The following is a 16,096-nucleotide window of genomic DNA, read 5'->3' as shown; positions in this document are numbered from 1 at the left end:
CATACAGTACCAGCATTGCCTTTAAGTTTGTGCTGTGTCTGCTTATCCTTTCCTGAAGTACTGAACTTCTCCTGTGCCTGTGGCCTCTTATTTCTTCCTGGATCCTCTAGTATGTTTTGTAGGTTTTGTGTTGGATGTTTATTGAGCCACAGATCCCAAACTGGTGCTGCCACAGATGTCGATCATGTTGATTTACATTTATTATCTCAATTACAAACTCAGTCTCTGTCTCATCAATAATGGATTTATAACCCGCACAACGATTGTCAAGCTCCACACTTGATTTTGTTTTTCTTCTCTGCTGTGCAATGGTTGAATACACATAGAAAATCTGCCCTTCAGTAGCCAGAGCTTTTCTGCAAGAAGACAGAGGACGAGATGAGGCACACCATGAATATATTATATTTCTTGGATGTTGTATACACGTGTCTTTTAACCCATTTTTGTGCACATTTGGTCCCTGTTTTGTATATGCACAGCGCACGCACACAAAAATAATTATTTCGTGACTCATTGGTATGCAACCCAAACCCAGGAAGGTTGTATTCCTTCTCAGTAATAACCACAGCTGAGTTTTATCTTAAGCACACATTCTGGCACCTTAGAAAGAACTGTCTTTAAAAGGAACTATGCAGCCCAACAGATACAATCCTGTAGATATATTTTCTGCCAGTCCACAGTTATCCCCTTCCCCTGTACCTTACAGATTTCAACTATTGCAACTATCCCCTTAGTGGGGGATAGACATGATGGTGTGGTCAACTTTATATTCTAAATTCAGAAGACTGCAGAGCATGAACATTTCATGTTCATTGGATACTGCTCTTCTACTTTTACCATAGAACTCCATGTTGTTGGGACGAAAGCGGAACGATGTGTACCAGTTGCTCGGTTAAGTGCTCTGAGGACCCAGTCCTATCCAACTTTCCAGTACTGATGCAACTTTGAGATGAGGGAACAAATGTTCCTTTACCTTGAGGCCTTCGTGACTTCCCTGCAACCACAAGATGCAACACACTCGCCATTGGCACCACTGCATCAGTGCTAGAGAATTGGATAAGATTAGGCCATAAATTTATGAAGTTGCTCTGTGTTGCTCAGAACCCATCACTTTGAGGGCATAGCTTACCATGGAGATCATCAATGACAAGCAATCAACCTGTGTTTTTCCATCTTAATTTTATTTAAATGTTGATATATACAAAAGAGTGCAAGGCTGCTCTGTGTGCAAATTGGGAGAAAAGAGAAGCAAGTTATATTTTATGGATTTGGTTGAAGTTGGAACAATTGTTGAGTAGCAACTGGAAATTCTGTAATACATTATCAAGTACTATTGAAATGAGCTTGTCTTAGATCCTTTGGAAAGATTGTCATGCCAAATTGAGAAAGTAGACCATATAGTCAAAATTTCTGTTTAACGGGCTAATACGTGACAAAAATTAATAGAGATATTTAATGGGCAATGCTTTGTGCAGACCACACATTCTGGTTTGCTTAAAACATCAAAGAGGAATCAGAGATGTGTATTTTCATTTAAGTCTTCATCATCGTGAATTGTTAAAATTCATTGTGTCTCTTTCCTCAGTAACTTTCTTTAAGGAATCATTTCTTGCTGTTTGCAGAGGATGTGTGTTCTTGTTTCCCCAGGGCAATTAAAGCATTTCGGGAGGTGCTTTATGTAGATCCCAGCTTTTGCCGAGCCAAGGAAATTAATTTACGACTTGGGCTTATGTTCAAAGTGAACACAGATTTTGAATCTAGTTTTAAGGTAGGAGCTTATAAATTTTTAATGATAGCTGACATGTGCTTCATATTGTATTTGCTTCTTTGCATTACAGCATAATATATGGGTTTGCTTCTATTTTTGATTATTGGGCACCTGACATTGTACTTGAGATCAGAAGTTGGCTATGGGGCTAGGATCTATCTGGAATCAGGGAAATCCTACTGTTGCAATTTGAGATTTTTCCATTCAGACATTCAGACTTCCATTCAGACTTTTTCCTGTGGTGAGGTGAACTTTGGAACAATGTGTTCAACGCTGCCCCTGCATCTCAAGTAGAATCTAGGTGTAGGGTGACAAGTAATAATTTAATAGGCTTAAAGCAATTTAGTTTGTTGGTATATGGAGATAATTTGTTAGAGTCTTCATGTTAGGAAGAGATTCATGAACTATGAGTGAACACAGTATATTTCAAAGATTAAAAATGTGATGACCTGAATGTAAGCACTAATTGATTTTCTAGAAGATTAACTGAATAGTATTTTATTTGCGAGGAATGGTTAGGGTATGATGATTCTGCTAAGGGCATGCAAGCATATAAGTAAAATAATAAAGAAAAACATATGGAGTCATATTGTTAACTCACAACCCAATCCTATCCACTCTTTCCTGGGAGTAAGCCCCATAGACTGTAATGGGACTTACTTCTGAGTAGACATGCATAGGATTGGGCTGACAGTTATTAAAACCATAATATTGAAAACAATGCTATCTTGTCAGTTCTCTACAGCAGGGTATTTCATGCACATTGGGAACTGTGCATGTGCAGGACAGACTGTGAGACAGCTTCCCCTCCTCCATTGTGCAGGGACATTTTCTTGCCTTACCCAAGCATAGGGGGTAGGGCCCTCCCATAAGTTCTCTCTTATCTGTCCCAGAATGAGCATCTCAGCACCTCATACTTTTTGGGACATTTTTCTTCTTCTTTATCACAACTGAAACAAGGTGAGATTTGGGAGAAACCTGCCCTTGATTCTGCGTGTGAGGGCCCATAAATGGGAATGGGAGATTCTCCCACACTGAGAACACTCTTCATGTCATAGTGTACAAAGGGGCAATGCCCACACTGTGTTTGATGATCAAGGCAACCCACTTGAGCTCCACTTGTTTTGGCTGCTTTTGGGATAGGTTTGTGAAAGAGTGAAACGGGAGGGGGGGATACAATGTGAAGAGGAAAGACTTGGAGCAAAGAATGCTGGGGTTTAAGTACTCGAGTATGAAACCAGAATATCCCTTCACCTCAAATGCCCATCCATGTTATAAAATGTTGCTGTCCTTTTGCTACAATTAATACTGACCAGTGTTCAGTGCAGCTCTTATTCAAGCATAACACAAAGGAGTGTTTATTATATGCATGGATATTGAAACTATATAGAAAACATTTGGCCTGACCATGTGATCAATTGGATCAGATCTGTTTCATTCATACTATGCAAATGAAGTGCTTTGTCCACCTTCTTTTGTATCTTCTCATGAAATAAATTCTTCTATTTTGATTGTGTAATTTAAGGTGAAAAAGTGCTTATGCCTTAGAACAGTCATTTTCAACCACTGTGCCGTGGCACACTGGTGTGCCACAGATGGTCTGCAAGAGTGCCGCAGGAGTTTGGGGAAGGATCATTTATTAGTAGGGACAATGGGGGATGTGAGCCCCTGCTGTCAGTGCAGTGTGCCTTGTCAATTGTAAAAAAACCAATGGTGTGCCTTGACTATTTTAGTGACTTGTCAGTGTGCCCTGAGATGAAAAAGATTGAATCGCTGCCTTAGAAGCTTCCTTTCTTTAAAAAAGGGGGAGGGATTATTTCTGATTTTAATGGATTCTGCAGATCAAAATAGTGAGTTGATTTAGCAGCACGTGCTGCATGTCACCCATCCCCCTTACCCTCAACATGACAGTCAGTTGGAGCTTTGGCTATCTGCCAGTGCTTTGATTGTGCAAGGTTTTCTGTGTCCCAGTTATGGGAACAAAAGACAGCTCTCAGGATCAGGCATCACACAAAGATCATATAAGTTAGAAAAGCAGTCTCTAAGAGTTGTTCTCAGCTGGGATAAGGCTTTCCCTTTGTGGTAAGTTCATGTCAGAATTGTTAAGTTTCTTATGATGGCTTGCCTGACAACACTTTCAAAACTAGATTAGGAAAAATTGCAAAATAGGTCTAGAGGTGAAGAAAATATTCAAATTCCTGTTCCAGAACATCTTGGTAGTAGATGTGAATATCCAATTAAGATGCCTTTCTTTCATTTTTCACATATTGCTTCTAGTACTGCTGCTGTGTAGTGGTGGTTTTGAAGAATTTTGAAATAAAATTGCAGAAGCACTGAAGATACTGAACTAGATAAGGTTAGCCCTGAGTGGATTGTGCATTTTTAACAGTGCAGCAGAGAGAGAAATACAGTTAGTAGCCTTGTAGATACACAAGCACTGTGCTTTAATTTTAAAGGTTACATCAGTGCCTTTTGCCACAATCACATCAGCAGTCAAGGGCTCTGAGGGAGAAAAGTCTCCTGATTAATTGTGCAGTCATAGTTCCTTACAAATTATACTGCCATGGCTTTAGCTGCTGTTCGTTAAAAGATGCTACCACTTTTAAATGTTAAGATTAGTGCCTTCTAGGTAAATCCTCTTACTTGTGATTTGAATTTCTGTAGACAGATGTCTGCCTTGAGGTATTGTATGTCGTCTCTGAACTGCAGTGGCCTCTCCTGCATAATAACTATTTCACACAGCAGTAGCCAGCTTCAGTACTGCAATATTTGTATGAGGTGCAGATGTTTGCTATCTTCGGTTTGCTGCGGAGATTTGGAGCTGGATATTTTAATGTGATATTTTTGTAGTTTATAATGCTGGAAATAGTAAATGGTTTTTTGTCTTTTGACAAAGGAGCTTTGTTCTACTTGATTGTTTCTTATTGAATACCTCAGAAGGAATCGGTGTTTAAATGTAGCTAGATAGGGATTGTTCTTGATGCAAAGAATTGTTCATGTATGTATGTTTTAATAATTATATGCACCTTTCTGATAGATGCATTTTTATTATTTGCATTACCTCTTTGCATGTTCTGGTTATCTACATAGTTTTATCATTTGCTATGCTAAATAGTCTTGACAGAACATTACATTTGCCCTTCTGAGATTGTGAAATTGTATAGAGCAAAGTGGTAGTGTGGTAAGACTGAATGATTAAATATAGTATTCTGGCTGTTTGGATATTTGAAGCTGGAACTTACAAATTGTTTATGCATTTCATTTGTTTATCGTTACAAAAAAGAAAAAAAATTAAATAACCATCTTGAATTTAACGCTGAACATTTAGCATTAACCGGTATTGACAGATCTGCATTTTTTAAAAGTGGTCTTATCATATTTGTTGATGAGCTTGATAAGTGATTTTTGTATCTTGTACAGTTGTACAGTATATTCATTTCATAGGACTTCTAGATTGCTGGCTTACATATTTCCTATTATGAAAAGGTGTGAGATTGTCCCTTCGGTTATATTCCTTTGGCAGAGTTTTTAAAAATTGTAACTGTATCTATAGCATTGAGGATATTTCAGAGACCTGTAGCCCCTATAGTTGTTGAGCCTTAGAAAAGGGATAATGCACAATGGGCTAATGTTTGTGCTTTGGTGCAAGATTAAAATTGATTTTGTGTGTGTGTGTGTGTGTGTGTGTGTGTTTTTAAAAAAAAAAATCTAATGTTTGGTCTGGAGGAGAAATAGTTACCAAGAAATGAAGTTGTTGTATCTGAACAAATGTGACAGAATATTTTTTTGAAGCACTGTCAATTTATATTGGCTACTGCAGCATTCATTTGTATAGTCTGTCTTGCATTATAACAATACTGGAGTTCTTAGTTTGCATCTTTATTTGATTGTCTTGGTTAAGGAGGATTGTAATTAAAATAATTTTTTAAGGTGAAAATTGTTTTTAAAAATCTGATGTTGGTATTTTATTTATATAATGGGAGCAAAGGCATGTTTGCAGTATGAAGTATTCTGTTATGGCTTTCTGATAGAGTGGGTAAGTATCAGTTATTTACCTTGAACTTTTAAGTATTTGCTCCTATTTTGTATTGGTTTGGTGTTTGAAGTTACAAGTGCAGTTGTATACTTAAATGTACTGACAAGACTAGGTATTGCAGAGTTTTATTATCTAGTCTAAGTTGCAAGCAGATTCAAATTTCTGGAATTTTTTTCTGGAAATATATATTTTCTTGGTTTCTACCAAGATATTCAGAACATTATATAGTTTTGAATTTGTGGATTTGACTGATTGTATGAATTTCCTATACTTATAAAACAGTTGTTGGATGTGTTCTGAATCCCTTCTATGCTGGCCTTCTCTTCTGTAAAGGGAAGTTGTCTGTGTGTGCACAGGGTTTTCCAGTTGTGTCTATGAAGTATTTCCTTGTTTGTAGAAATTGATGGACTTTATGTGGGAAGGACAGTGGATTATTGTGGATTACTATGGATTCCACAGTAATCCACTGTGTTGGATTACTCTGTATATAGACTTCTTAATAAGCAAACTTCTTTTGTTCAAGAAATGTCCCATTAAAACAGTGGTTCCCAAATGGTGGGTCACGAAACTGATGAGCTGATAGAGGAAAATGTACTGAACCCTATTAAAACAGAAATGGAGCAGCACGTGCATATTAACTCACGAGTAGGTGAACATGCATCAGTTCACTTCAAAGGGCAGGCTGAGGGAAATGCAACACCACCAGAATGGTCCCAATCCAATAAACACTGGCCCCCCAAAACACTTGAGAAGTCTCCCCCCCCCAAGCTGAAAAGGAGAATGTATTGAGCCCTACAGAAAGCATATATATACATGTTTACTCAGGAGCCATATATGCATGTTTACTCAGGAGCAGGCAATCGTGCCTCAGCTCTAATTAAAGGCCAGGCAAAGGGCAGTGCAAAGCTGCCAGAATGGCCCCACTCAGATGTGGAGCTCAAAAAATGGAACTCAAAGAATGTACCCCCCCCCCACACACACACCGTAGTAAAAAGGATGAACATATAAGCTGAATTTTTTTTTAATGTCTCATAAAGCTAGGTGGGTCCTGACAGAATGTCATTTTTAAAAGTTGTTCCCAGTGCTAACAAGTTTGGGATTCATTGCATTAGAATATTTGAAACTTCAGAGATTAGAAACTGTCTCTATTAAGAGATGGGGTTTATTTTATAAATACAAGTTACATAAATTTCTGAAACCAAGAATGTAATTTTGCCATTGCTATGTAACAGTTACATTTATTTGAATCTTCATTTAGTTTGCATTCATTGCTATTATGTTTCTTGGAGTGGGTAATATAGTAAAATGTAATTACTTGTAGATTTTTTTAATCTCAGAAATTTCTCTATGTACATTACCTTTTAATTATCATGTTTTTCTACACACAGTACTCACATCATGTCAGAAAATTTTGTTCAGAAAGCTTATCCTCTTAATTTATTGATAATTATCTACTATACTTTACCATATACTATAAAATGTTTGGTCATTTGATATAGACCAGTGGGCATCAAACCTCAGCCCGTGGGCCAGATTCTGCATTTACCACGATTCTTCCACCCAGATGAATGGAGTTTACCATTCCACTTGGGGGCCTCTCCATTCTGCTGCAGATTGCCCGTTATCTTGTCAGTGGCCAGTGTCGCATTCCCAGAAATCCAGGCGCAAAGCATGCTGAATCAACAGACCCTGGAAGTGGCTGACCGTCACAAAGGTCAGGGGCAATCTGTGGCAGGATGGAGAGGCCCCCGGGCAGTACGGCAAGCTCCATTTGCGCCGGGGACGCATTTGACAGTGCACAGCGGGAAGACCACTTGGTCTAGTTCAGCAGTCTACTTTGGAGACCACTGCACTAGACCAGTGCTTCCCAAAGTTAGCACCAGGACAACATTCAATCACAACCCACTAGACCAGTGGTTCTCAAATTCTCGCAGAGCGTTTGAGCTGCCTCGCAGCAGCGTCCTGGGGGTGCCTGGAGCCCTGCGCAAGTGTCTGCAGGGCTCCCCAGCCTCCAGAAAGTGAAAGTGGAGCAATCGTCATCCACCTCCGCAAAACCGAAAGCGGAGCGCAGTCGCTCCGCTTTCACTTTTAGAAGGCTAGGGAGCCCTGCAGACGCTTGCACAGGGCTCCCCGCACCCCCAGGACGCTGCGGCAGGGACTGGCAAGTAAATGCCAGTCCCTGCAGCCCCCAGAGCAATGCGATCCTGGGGATCGCGTCGCTGCCTCCCTGCCCCTTAAGGTGGCAGAGTCCAGGGCCCTCTGGCTGTGGCGTCACAGCGCCCTAGTTTGAGAAGCCCTGTACTAGAGCAGCAGGGGCCAAACCCTTGGCCCTTGGGCTGGATCTAGCACGTGGAAAAAGCTTTCCCCATTGTGTGTGGCACTTACCATTTCAGGCTGCTGCTTCTTTCAAGCTTATCTTGTCATAAAGTTGCACCAGGCAGCTGCTTCCACTGCCTCATCCCAGCAGACTCTGCAACCTGATTTTAGGGCAGAAGCGGCTGCCTGGAGTGACTTTCTGAGATTGGCTTGAAAGATAAGGCACAGCAGCATGGAAGGGTAAGTGCTGTGCATAACAGGGAAAGCTTTTTTGGGACGCAGCAGTCCACGGTTTGGAGACTGCTGCACTAGGCAAAAAATAAAAAGGAACAATATTTTTGTTTATTAATAGATGCAGTTTTAAACTGTTTTATTTTTCCATGGATGGCTGTTTTATCCTAAAAAAAGGTCTGAAAGTGGTGTTATGTGTCTTTATTCCAAATTATTGTTTTATCAATTTTAAAGCATTTTTATCAAGTGTAATTACTATATTAAAGGTGGTATGTATGTGTTTTACACTTGTGGCTGCAGCAGACATAACCCCAGAAATAAAACAGACATAAAACATCTCTCTCTCTCTCTCTCTCTCTCTCTCACACACACACACACACACACACACACACACACACCGAAGAGCACAACTACATAGTCAACTACTTGAATTAAACTTACAGGAGCCATTTAAGATTTGCATGCTACTTCTGTGAACAACTACAATGAACCTAATACTGCCAAACACAAAGTAATTAAAACATTGAGAAGATAGCATTGAACTGCTATGGAAACTGTTTTTAAAGTGCAGGGGAAAAAACACACCAACATAACAAGGAAGCATTAAACATTTGCTTACTCATGAGTAAACGCAAACATCTAGCTCAGTTTCACTTTCCATAGGGTTCAGTACATTTATCAGCTTGGTGGGACGCCTTCTTGAATGTTTTTGGGGCTTGTATTCATTAGATTGGGGCCATTCTGGTGGCGTTGCATTCCTCTTGACCTGCCCTTTCCAATGGACCAAGGCATGGTTGCCTGCTCATTTGTAAATGGGCACTGTGTCTCAGTTTCACTTTCCATAGGGCTCCCTGCATTTTCCTTGGCAACTTCTGAGCATGCTCAGAAGACTCTAGAGCTGGTTAAAGCAAGAGAGCTCCAAGGGAGTTGGGGGGTTAGAAACACAGTCAGAAGCACTTGGGAAAATCCACAGATGCTCCACAGCCACTTTAATAGGGTAAATGTCAGTATTGTTTCATTAATTGAGCAGGATATTGTTTCCTACCATTTTATAAGCCCAATTTCACATTATAGCAGTGTTATTTTATTTTTGCCATTTTAGTCCACCCATTTATTAATAATAAATTATTATTTAATGATTGGGGTCCTGTGCTGCCAAGGCTGCTAGAGGCCTTATAGATTTTCTGTGTGTGTACATTTGTTAGACTCTACCTAGAAATGGAGTTCAAGGACTTTCCCCCAAATTTTTACAGTCATTCCAGGCTACCCAGAAGGCTGAACTGGAAAGCAAGATTTGCAATTAGGGACTTCCAGACCAGACAGAAAGCTGAAACTGGGTTCACACAGAACCTACAGCATGCCAGTTGGCAAAGAGCAAATTGGAAAATGTGCCATTTTAATTTGGGGGCATGAAAATTACCTCATACTACAGGTTAGCATTCCAGCTAACAATTTTCTCCTGCAAACTGGCAAGTGTGTTTGCAAAGTTTTTAAAAAGTGCTTCAGAAACTTTTCGCAATCCACCAAAAATGGGCTTATGACCCACTACTGGGTCCCAACCCACAGTTTAGGAAACACTACACTGGACCATGTTGTCAGAATATTTACTCCTCTTGATTCAATAGAAAGTGAATGTGCTGCTCTCTTAATTTATTTTAATGTATTTGCCAAAGCACTAGCTGTTTGATAGTGGAGAAAACATTAAAATAAGTGTAAATTATCTTTATTATTTGTTTCCTTTTGCAGCATTTTCAGTTAGCTTTGGTTGACTGCAATTCTTGCACTTTGTCCAATGCTGAAAGTAAGTATTGTAAACATTGTCATGTCTATATTCGTAATTGTTTTTTTAAGTTTATTCCCCTACACTCACAACTATATTCACTTGTTTCGCATCTACTTTTGCCATGTCAGTCTAATGATTTAAGACCTTTAGACAAAGAGAGTAATTTCTATGTCCTCATCAGCACTTAGTACACTGACACTAAAATATTTAGTAGAGTTGGTAGTATTTTTTTTTAGTTTAATACAAAGTGGAATCATTTCAATTAGCTTTTCTTTAAATATCAGAATAAAAATATTTCTAACATTTTTAAGGCTAATTTTTTGCAAATAATAGCTGTATTCCTCAAACCAGAGATGTGTTCGTTTTAATTTTTTCCTAGATACTCTGCTCTGTAGAGTGGAAAATCAAATCAGTGCTTTGAGTGAATTTTGTTGTTTTGACTTGTGTGCCTTTTTTTTAACACAAGCTGGTATTAAAAGAGCTACTTTAGCCATATCAAACTACTGTTTTTTCTCTCCTTGGACAGCTAAAATCCCTCCACCCAATGTCACAAAGGTGCTAGAGGCCTGTAATCAAATACCTGTCTTAAATTAATGTGTAGTTATTCACCTCTTCATATCTTGAGTTTATACTACAGGTGTGCGCCACTTAATGATGGGGATACATTCTCTGATTCCCGTTGTTATGCAGTTACATCTTTAAGCGAACATTCAGCCCAGTCTAGTGCCTTTGTTGTGTAAACAGACACTCCCTGCTAGATACTAACTGGCTGCACAGGCTACTGGAGATAAATTGCTTCTTTGCATTAAGAGCCTCTTTGTTGTATTAATACAAGCTCTGCTGCAGACTATAGGTTACCTGGCTGCCATTAAGAGCCTCTTTGTTGTGCTTTGATTACTGTCATATATGTGGTCAATTGTTAAGCGGAAGGTCATTAAGCGGTGTACGCCTGTATTATCTTCTTTGCCCATTCTTTGCCCATCATTCAACTTTCATCACATCTTAGATTCATCCTTGCCTTCTCCTCTTCTCTCATATCACTAGATTATTTCTCCTGTCCCCAAATTCCTTGGCCTGCTGTTTTCTCAGGCCTCTGCTTTCCTAGGTCCATGCTTCATCTGGTTTTTCTTTCCTAGGCTGCCTGCTTGCAGAGTCTCTCTCTAGGGGAAATGGTTTTCAGCCACTTCTTGATTGAGGACCCCCTGTAGCATCTTATGTCTTGCAGAATCCCAGTCCTCTCTCCTTGATACCCCCCCCCCCAAGTAAAAAAAACAAAACCCACATAAGAACTGGTAATAAACCATTTATTAACAGTTTCAAAATTCAGAGGCAAAAGTGTGTATTTCTTTTTTACATTCCTGTAGAAACCTGTACCTTGCAGAACCCAGTTGGAATACCGTTACCCTGCTATATAAATGATGCCATATATAAACCATACCCCTGTTGCACCATTTAGAAATAAGACTGTTTTGAACATTTAGGTTTTAAAGTTGTATACATTACTTCTGGGCATTTTGTCTCTTGGGATGGAGGTGATTGACAAAAGAGGGGCAAATCAAGTTCCTGAGGTGGTTTAAAACCAATTAAAAACCTGCTCTAGGATCTGGGCAGCTCAGCCAATGGTAATTGGAGACCCTTAGGTTCTTATTAGTTCAGCCATTAGAAGGCACTCTCTGTTCTGCCTGCCCTGCCTACCCTAACATTGGAACCTGTGCTAGAAGGGTCATCATTGCCATCACTAAACTGCTATGTATATATCATTAACTCCCCTCAATTTCAAAAGTGATTTGCCAGGTGATTCAAGAAATACTGGAAGTGAGGTACTTTGGGTACCTGAGCATGTCATAGTCACTTTTTAAAGGAAACTATGTAGACATGTTCATTTCTGTTTAATTAAGGACATTATTGTGCTGAGAAAAATCTCAGAATGGGGAACTACTGCTCGTCCCTCATTATCCACTGGAGTTCCATTCCAGAACCCTTAGTGGGTAAAAAAAAAATCAGTGGATAAAAAACAGTAGAAAAATAGATTTAAAGACCACTGCTCCTAATGGAATAAAGCTGTGCCTCGACATCCGCGGTGTTTGATTCTAGGACTCCCTGCTGATACCATAAAATGTGTTAAATAAAAGCAGTTTAAAAAAAATTAAAAGTGCATCCCTTTACAATTGTGGTTTAAAACAGCTTTTCTTACTGTTGTAGAGAGGCAGTCAGTAATTAAAACCATTGCTTTTGCCTAGCTCAGCTGAAGAATGGCATGATCACTTGCATGACTGTCTCTCTACAACAGTAAGAAAAGCAGTGTTTTAAACTGTGATTTTAAAGGGATGCATTTTTTCCCCTTCTCCAGGGATCAACACATTCTTTCTCATTTGTTGTGGCCATTTGTGTTGAGTCAGATGTATAAAAAAATCAGTGTATAACAAGGTTGGACCTGTATTTATGTGCAGAATGGCAACTTAGTGAAAGACTAATGTGATACTCTGGCACAATGACATTGTTGCTGCACTAGGTTACTGACATAAGTGCCTAACTGCTGGTACTGTAGTGTTATCTCTGCATCACTTTACAACATTACTGTCCATGTTGTCAACCAAACCTCAGCCTTTAATTTTACATTAACTTTAATTTTTCTTCATGTGTTGCTTATATTCTCTCCATTGCAAACCATGTTGCTTTCCCTATATAACATGAAAATCTATGCTTTTCATCTATGCTCTATGATACAGGAAAACAATTAAAACATAAAAAATGATATAAGAAAAGATTAAAATATAAAACACCTGCAGCTACAAAAAAAGCAGCTACAGGAATTGAAACGAGTTTCCCTAGAAAGTTACTCTCTCCTCAAAAGCCAAGCAATACAAATAAAGTCTAAAACCTGCGGGAAATCACATGAGAAATATCTCAGTATTTTAAAATGGACATTATGTAAATAAGAACAACTTTATGACACAATGGAAAACCATATTTGAGAAAATACTACAGATTCAGAAAGTTTCTTAACTGAGAAATGTTGGCCTTGCTGCTATACTTTAGTCCTTTGTACTGCAGAATTGCTAACACTGGCCACTTTTAGGGTGCAATCCGAACAAACTTTCCAGCACTGGCATAGCTGTGTCAGTGGAGCATGTGCTGCACCCTGCAGTTGGTGGGCAGTAATGGAGGCCTCCTCAAGGTAGCCCAATGTTTGTTCCCTTACTTCTGAGTTACGTTGCTCTTATATCAGAGCTAGAAAGTTGGTTAGGATTGTGACCTTAGTTTGACAACTTGGTATCTACAATCCACCATCTGCATTTTAGAACCTCCCACCCCAGGAACTTGATTTGTCCTCTAAACTTAGAGCCCAATCCTGAGCTCCCAGGGCATGTGGCTGCAGTGGCACTGAAAACGGCTGCCACTGCAACCTGCGTGCCCACACGCAGCCACGGGCTGCACCTCAGGAGAAGGGGACTTCTGTCCCCTTCCCCTGGTTAAAGGGAGTAGCCCCACAAAGGGGCTACTCGATTCACCGCCTACCAAAAGGTCAGCGGTGAGGTAAAAGCCTCTGTGTGGGGCAGTGAGCCTGACGCTGAGGCTTAGGATTCGGTGAAGCAAAGCTCCACAGGTCCCACCTCGCTCCCACCCCCCAACATGCCTCCCCCGCCCTTTACCTGCCTCCCCATCAGCCTCCTCCTTGCCCTCTGCCCGCCTTCCCCCTCTCTGGAATGCCTCCTCCCTGCTTTCCTCTGCGGCTTGGCGATCCATGCGATTGGTCTCTCAGTCACCTCCATTATTAAAATATTTTTGCTTTCTTTATGTTTAACCTTTATGTTGTACACTGAATTGAGTACCAGAAACTGTATATAAAACTTTTAAATAAGTAAATGGATGAATTCCTGATAGTAAATGTGCGTGCTCATGTGTGCATTTTTGTTGAAAGATGTGGTAGGACTGAGAGATGAGTCCAATAGCTAAATTAGTCTGCTTTGATTCTACATCATTTAATGTTTTTGGAAAGGACTGGTAGTAATGGGGAAATGACAGTGGGGAGAGTAACTTACAGCGTAATCCTATCTAAGTTCCTTTGTGCCAGTGCAATGGCACCAACACGGGCTGTGCTACAATCCATGGGAGAATTTAACAGATGGGAGGTCTCCTTGGGGTAAGGGGACATCTGCTATGTGTCAACTTGGACCTGAACCGGCAGTATCACTGAGACAAGTCCGCATTGATCCATGTCAGCAGATCAGGCCCTGGAAGGGGACAGGGTACAGCACACACAGGCAGTGCCGATTCCGCCCCCTCCTAGGCCTGATCCACTTGCCCATTGCCACCCCATCCTTGCCCAACCCCTGCCCCTGAGCTGTACAATGCAGAACTTATCTGCTTTGCAATATAATGCAAAACTTATGTGCGGGTGTCCTCCACTGTACCAGCACACCTTCCCACTAGTGCGCCTAATGATTTATGGCACATTTGTGATGGCCAGCACTGGCACAGTGTGCATTCTGCTTGCACAACTCTTAAATAGGATTGTGTCATTAGTCCAAGATCACCAGTTGTTTCCAAAGAATCAGAAACCATAACTGCAAGGGTATGGTAGAGACCACTGCCACGGATCCAACTCCTCTCCCAAGCCTAATCTGCCCTCCTCCCCGCCGTCCTCCTGCCCTGTTACATGCCTTCCCTCTTCTGGCCCTCACAGAGCTTACTTGCTCCAGTGCGCTTGTTCTCTATGAACGCCAGCAGGCTGGTGCAGTCTATCCTGCCAATGCCATGATAATCTGTGCTGCCACAACATGCTTTACGGCACATTTACAACAGTGCACACACTTGCCCCACCAGTGCTATTGCGCTGTGGATTGGGCTGTAAGGGATTTGTAACCAAAAATTGAGACAATTGCCTGGTATCATTTAGCTCTTGTGTATCCTTGAAAAAATGGGAGGGGTTGAGGAGAATATATGCCTTCCTGTGAGGTTCTAAGCAAAACTGGTCACTGGTGCACTCTTGCTAGGCTGAGGACAAGCAAACACTAGATTACAAATGTACTTTCCAGTCAATAAGCTTCCTGTTCCAGTGGCCTAAAGCTAAAAACATAGGCTGTCCTATTTTTCCCAGTGGTCTAAGGGTAGCATGTATATACAAGTACAGTTGATTGGTTTTTGCAGAATAAATCTGAGGGTCATTTTGACATCTCTGTATTTTCTATTCAAGTGGTTGGTGGTGTCTAGTGTCTGCAGAGATCCACTTCTATCCAGTCTTTTCTCCCCTGGTTTATACTACACTAGATATCCACACAGGCATATATACTTTATAGATAAATGTGCACACACATACGAAACTTGATACTTATTTGTGCTATTCCTAATACCTTTATTTTTCCGGTTTTTACAGTTCGGTTTCACATTGCCCATTTATATGAAACCCAGGTAAGTGTGTTATGCTTTATGGCTATTAAAATAATTAAGTTAGAATGATACTGTCTAGCACAGGGGTGTCAAACATAAGGCCCAGGGGCCGGATCTGGCCGACGGAAGCTTTTTATCTGGCCCTCAGGCTCTCAGCTGCTGAGCAGTGCTGAGGTGTTTTACTGCTGCAAGGGCAACCCACATGAAAATTGGGCTCTCATATCTTGAAATATGATCAAGCTTTGTGTATTTTCTCTTCTGTCATTTGTAGCGAATGAGTTCCTAAGTGAGAAAAAGTGCTTATTTTTGGTTATGAACTTTTCAATGACATCACTTCCTGCCTAATGACATCACTTCTGACCCTCAGCAGGCATCATGAATGCTGTTCGGCCCTCAATATGAAATAAGTTTGACACCCCTGGTCTAGCAAATAAGGTCAATCTGAAAGAGGGATGTGCATGTGTGAAATGGCCTGATCCAGCAGGGCTGTTCTTATGTTCTTATGAGATTTTTGTGAATACTTTTGTCAATCTCAAGAAAGTGCCTCTTTTCTGTGATTTTGAAATGGGAT

At 40.4% G+C, this 16,096-nt stretch overlaps 1 protein-coding gene across 5 annotated transcripts in view; it reads left to right on the top strand.

The window, feature by feature from the left end:
- The window catches only part of KDM6A (lysine demethylase 6A), a 179,646-nt gene that overhangs the window by 102,541 nt on the left and 61,009 nt on the right, over nucleotides 1–16,096 (top strand). For all 5 annotated transcript variants that reach the window (XM_066618813.1, XM_066618809.1, XM_066618811.1 and 2 more), the window contains 3 exons: nucleotides 1,648–1,768; nucleotides 10,098–10,152; nucleotides 15,512–15,546. In XM_066618813.1, coding sequence (XP_066474910.1) covers nucleotides 1,648–1,768; nucleotides 10,098–10,152; nucleotides 15,512–15,546 — 211 coding nt within the window. The remainder of the gene's footprint in view (nucleotides 1–1,647; nucleotides 1,769–10,097; nucleotides 10,153–15,511; nucleotides 15,547–16,096) is intronic.

This window comes from Tiliqua scincoides, chromosome 3 (assembly GCF_035046505.1).
Source record: "Tiliqua scincoides isolate rTilSci1 chromosome 3, rTilSci1.hap2, whole genome shotgun sequence".
Classification (NCBI taxonomy): Eukaryota; Metazoa; Chordata; class Lepidosauria; order Squamata; family Scincidae; genus Tiliqua; species Tiliqua scincoides.
The sequence above is the reverse complement of the archived record's forward strand: the minus strand, read 5'-3'. Positions and strand labels throughout refer to the sequence as shown.